Genomic DNA, 5,382 nt, shown 5'->3' with positions numbered 1-5,382 from the left:
AGGACCCAGTAATTTGTAAAAACTTCATTTTATTAAGCACTTCGTATTTTCCCTCTGATTTCAAGCCTTTGACCTATTGGATGCCAAATGCATGTTAATGTGTTTTCATTATTTGGGGGAACAAACACACAGTGAGATACACAGAGCAGATCATGTACAGCCGGCTCCATGGAAACTAAAGTACGTGAAGGGCAAGAGCTTACCTGTTCAAATGAAGAGAGAGAGAAGGGAAAAGACACTGGTGATTCATTACTATTCTTCAGGTTCTGGAAAGATCACACAAACTTAGAAGGCAAAGAGTTCATTGCCAGACCTTTTGACATCGCAGAAGAGCTTTGTAGTATAAACTCACTGGAGGATCATCTCACTCTATCAGGACATTTGATTGTTTGACCAACAATTAAGGAGGGAACAATGCCCTTTTACAGTAGTATAGATCTAAGAGGTTAAATGGCAGAGAAGTGATGAGGAATAATGACTTTTTTGTGCCCTTTGGGGAAGTTTATAATTTTATTGTCCTACAGATCATCAACCAAGTTTGTACCTAGATTAAGAATCACAGTTCTTCCTCCCCCCTCCAATGCTATTTAAATATTCAAGACTCTCAAAATGTAAATACTTTTTTTGAAGCACCTCTGTCATTCTGCTGGTTCCCTAAATAATGGGTTAAACAAAATTTTCACAGGTGGCCACTCACAGTCTAGATAAGAATTTGGTGTGTGCTAACTTGGGAGTTGTGCTTTCAAGGTGCTTTTAGGTACGAGGAAATCTTTCCCAAAAAGCCTTGCAGCTGACCTGTCCTCACAGGGCCTTGGCCAGAACAGGTCATGGTCCATGTCCTAGGGCGAATGGAACATCCTGATGGGCTTAGGAGACTCATTCTCAGGGACAGAATGATCACCAGTCGGGTCTCCATGCCCAGAACCACCACCAGACTCTATCTTTTCTGTTTTATAAAGCAACAGTGAACATCGGCCAGGGACTGTAAGGGTGATATGGTTTCTGAACAAGACATGAACCAACCCCATTTACAGGAACAGGGAGGGAGAGGCGCATATTCATTGAGACTCAATTCTTTTTCATTAGTGTCTGGTATTTATTGAAAATTAAAAAAAGAAAAAAAGACTTTTGTCCAGGTAGTGTTGAGGAGCTGGGCAGAAGGTAGGGGTGACCTTTTTGAAGGAAAGGCACACACCTGAGAGACAGCTGCAAATACAAAAGAGAACTGGATTCTGGGCAAAACTAACTGGTCCACAGGAGAAAAGAAGTGACTGGATTTGGCTTCCAGGCACACCTGGGCCCTGGGGGCCATCTGGCAGGAGTAGAACAGGTGTCTGAGAGAGTGGGGAGGGGATGCAGCCCACTGAAGGGGAAAGACTGGTCCCTTCAGGGGGGCGGTGAGCTGTCTGAGTCATTATCCAGCGGCTGTGGCCAGCTCTGGTCCGTCCTAGGTGAGTCCTGAGGGCCAAGGGCCACAGGCTGTAGGTGGATTGAGGGGGATGGTAGCAGCGGGGGTCTCTGGGCAGATGGATGCAGGCCTGGTCGTCTGGCATGGGGGCGGATGCCAGGGCCGTGAGTGGTCTGTCCACTGTGTACCGGGAGTCCGGTTTGCAGCTGAGCGCAGAACTAGAGTCCCAATGTGCAGGGGAAGGGCTAGGATGGTCCGAGAGGGCGGCGGCGCGCTCTGGAGACAGGCTCAGAGGCAGCAGCGGGGACCTGGAGCGCTATTTCTGGAACAAAGGCAAGCACTACGCGGGAGGGGTAGGAGCTTTGGGAAGCGCAGCTGCAGGGAGGGTGGCGGCGGATGGTGGATGGACAGCGCCATTTGGGCAGTGAAGGGGAGCACAGACCCTCCCCAGGGCACCGCCCCCAGCCCCTGGATGTCCCGGAAGGCCTAGAAATCTTCATCCTCCTCCCAGCCAAAGACGCGCTTCATCTCGGCCAGGAAGCCCCGGTAATCATGGAGGAGGGGGCTCTCCTTCTTGATGTAGGGGATCACCCACTGCAGGGCTGGCCCCGTGAGGCGGGTGATGAGGAACGTCACCTTCAGGGTGTCGTTGGAGAACACGGTCTCGTCCACGAACATGTACGAGCCCGTCTGCACGATGAACTCCGGCAGCCGGTCGGTGTCGCCGTCGAACGTCTCGGGAAAGGGAATCGGGTTTCTCCACCGACGCGCCTGGGGCCACCGGTGCCTGGACAGGAGGGCCTTCATCAGCTGCACCTTACCTTCCATCGCACCGCGTTTTCTTTGCTATTCTCGGGAGGCTGGGCAGATTTGGTACCCAAGCGTCGCAGGAAGTGCGTGTCCGCAAAGGCGGGCCCGATCCTGCGGGGTTGCGGTGTATGGTGGGGGGTGGGGGGGAGAGGGGGGGAGGTGGAGTTGGGAGGGCGGGGCCACGGGTGAGCCCTCCGCGCCTGCGTTGGCTCCGCCCACGAGCCTGGGCCCTAATAAGTGCGCATGACCAATACATGTGTGTGCAGTCCCCTGGTGGAGAAGAGGTTGGAGTTGCAGGGCGAGCCAATTGTTTCCCAGGTGGAGGGAGGCAGAGGGCAGGAATCAGGGATGGAGACCCCGGGACCCGCTGAAGTTGGAGCCTCTAGTGCTCCCTAGATTTGGAAACCCTAAGGATCCAAGCGCTCTACTGGAAAATTACTCTCTGCACAGGGTCTCTTCTGCTCTCTCACTTGCCTTTCTGGGACTTTGAGGCTTCTTGAATGAAGTTTTTGCTTATTTATCACTCATCCAGAAAAGTATTGACACCTCTGGCCACAGATGTGGTTGCCTGAAACATTAACAGGAAAGCCGATTGCAAACATAATCCAGAGTAGCATAATCATACATCATGACCAGGTAATAGAAGAAGGGTTAAATGTTAAGATATCTCTTAATTCTCTGTGACTGCTGACCACAATTCCCTACCATATTCAGTTCACAAGACAGTTGGCTTTCTCAGGGCAGCAGGAAAGCAAGAGTGAGTTGGCTTGCAAGACAGTCCTGTATAACTTAACATACTCATTGGAGTGACATCCCATCACCTCTGCTGTATTCTATTGGTTAGAAAGCAGTCATTTTGTAAAATGTCCCTCAGTTTGGGCTTGTCTGATGTTTTCTCGTGATTAGAATGAGGTGGTTTTTGCCAAGTATATCTAAGATACTGTATCTTTCTCCGTGTATCATTTCAAGGTGTTTATAATGTGGATATATTTTATTACTCATTAAGTATACCTTGGAACCCTGGTTGCACAGTGGTTAAGAACTACAGCTGCTAACCAAAAGGTTGGCAGTTTGAATCCACCAGGCGCTACTCTGTCCTACAGGGTCGCCACAGTCAGAACCAACTTGAGGCTGTGAGTTGGAATCAACTTGGTGGCAATGGTTTTTTTTTTTTTTTTTGGTATGTGTACCTTGATATCTTGGTTGCCATAGGTATTTTGAACACAGATCAGCTGGGTCCTGTAGCCTGAGGGGCAAGGAGGGTACTATGCAATTCTTCTTGCAGCCATCAGTCTATTGATATCGATCACATTCTTTTTTGTTGTTCAGCCTTCAGCTGTTCTCATCCTCCTTTTCTGAATTGTTCCTCCATCATTAACATAAGCTCACTGCCCCCTAAGTTTCCTGTCAATTCTTTTGAGTTGCTGTTGTCAATTTGATATAGACAGATCTTAAAAGAGCACAATGTTCAAGGCAGACATTCTTTGCTAGGTAAGCTAAACTATTGTTTGGTTTTGTTACCGCAAATCGCAGGTTCGAGCTGCCTGCCGCAAAGCTAATACTGAGACAGGAGGAGGTAAGCAGTAAGAGGGCTTTATTGAATACCGGTATTCAAGAGACAGAGGGGGTCAGATTTCTCCCAAATTCTGTCTAATTCTAAAAAGCTAGTGGGAGAGTTTTATAGGGCGAAGGTCAGGGTTACCTAATGTTTTGAGCACATAGTCCACAGATGGTCTTATACGTCACAAAACAACTACAAGAAACTCTTTATTAAACTAAAGCTATGCATGTGAGACACCTGGACACTAATCAGTATATTTGTAACAGGCTAAAAAAACGCACATAAGAATCTCTCGGCTAGTGGAACTGTTCTGCCAAGTCCACTCTGGCTGAGATAGGGAGCAAGAAAGAAAGTTGTAGATTAAAAATGCCAGGAGGCTTTCCTAGCTGCCGTCTTTTAGGCTGAAGGCCATTTCTCAAGAGAATAAAGAGAAGAGAGACCAAGGCCACAGGAGGTGAGAGAGCTCCGCACCCCTTTGGAAGAGACTGGTGCAGCTGGTGCAATAAAAAAAATGTTTATAGAGATTACATAGAGCATCGTTATGGTGTTAGTTATGTCAAGTTCTCAATCATCCATTGTGAATAGGAGAAAACATGTAAGGTATTAGGGTGTTTGTTAAAAGTGGAACAGGCTGCTCAGCCATATCTTGCACAGGACCGGAGCCATTTTCTAAAGACTAGAGATGAATCACAGCTTATACAGCTGTACTAAAACAAATGAGGAAATATATTCTCTCTAATATTAAAACACTGGAGAAAATGTATTTTCTCTACTTCAGTTTTAAGAAATCTTCAGAGGATATTTTTGGTTTAAGGTTTAAAGATTATCTGAGGACATTAGTTTCAGGGGTTCATCCAGCCTCTATGGCTCCAGAAATTCAGGGTTCCATGAGAATTTGAAATTTTGTTCAGCATTTTCCCCCTTTTGATCTGGATTCTGTTACAGAATCTTTGATCAAAATGTTCAGTAATGGTAACCAGGCACCATCCAGTTCTTCTGGTCTCATGGCAAAGGAGGCAGTTGTTCATGGAGGCTAATAGCCACACATTCCATTTCCTCTTCCTTTTCCTGACTCTCCTTCGTCTGTTGATCCAGGCAAATAGAGACCAATTGTTGTACCTTGAATGGCCGCTTCCAAGCTTTTAAGACTGCAAACCAAAAAACCAAACCCATTGCTGTTGAGTTGATTCCAACTCATAGTGACCCTATAGGACAGAGTAGAACTGCCCCATAGGGTTCCCAAGGCTGTAAATCTTTACAGAAGCAGACTGCCACATCTGTCTCGTCTGGAGTGGCTGTTGGGTTCAAATCACCGACCTTTCCGTTAGCAGACAAGCACTTTAACCACTGTGCCACCAGGGCTCCCTTTAAGACCCCACCACCACCACCACCACCCACTGCCATCAGGTAGATTCTGACTCATAGTGACACTATAGGACAGAGTAGAACTGCCCCATAGAGTTTCCAAGGAGCACGTGGTGGATTTGAACTGCCGACCTTTTGGTTTGCAGCCATCGCTCTTAACCACTACACCACCAGGGTTTCCTTTAAGACCCCAGGCACAACTAAATGAATTAGGAAGTCGAACAGAAGCACTAAACAC

At 47.4% G+C, this 5,382-nt stretch overlaps 1 protein-coding gene across 1 annotated transcript; it reads right to left on the bottom strand.

The window, feature by feature from the left end:
- Positions 1 to 1,072: 1,072 nt before the first annotated feature.
- LOC100666215 (retrotransposon Gag-like protein 8B) lies at positions 1,073 to 2,278 on the bottom strand. Its single transcript, XM_010600426.3, has one exon. The coding sequence runs from the start codon at positions 2,234 to 2,236 to the stop codon at positions 1,895 to 1,897; it is 342 nt and encodes a 113-aa protein (XP_010598728.2). The 5' UTR covers positions 2,237 to 2,278; the 3' UTR covers positions 1,073 to 1,894.
- Between the last annotated feature and the right edge of the window lie 3,104 nt (positions 2,279 to 5,382).

The sequence above is a fragment of the Loxodonta africana genome, chromosome X, assembly GCF_030014295.1.
Source record: "Loxodonta africana isolate mLoxAfr1 chromosome X, mLoxAfr1.hap2, whole genome shotgun sequence".
NCBI classification, from domain to species: Eukaryota; Metazoa; Chordata; class Mammalia; order Proboscidea; family Elephantidae; genus Loxodonta; species Loxodonta africana.
The sequence above is the reverse complement of the archived record's forward strand: the minus strand, read 5'-3'. Positions and strand labels throughout refer to the sequence as shown.

Bases quoted from the DNA above. Each gene is read 5' to 3' on its own strand.
- LOC100666215 (XM_010600426.3), bottom strand. From the start codon at position 2,236: ATGGAAGGTAAGGTGCAGCTGATGAAGGCCCTCCTGTCCAGGCACCGG.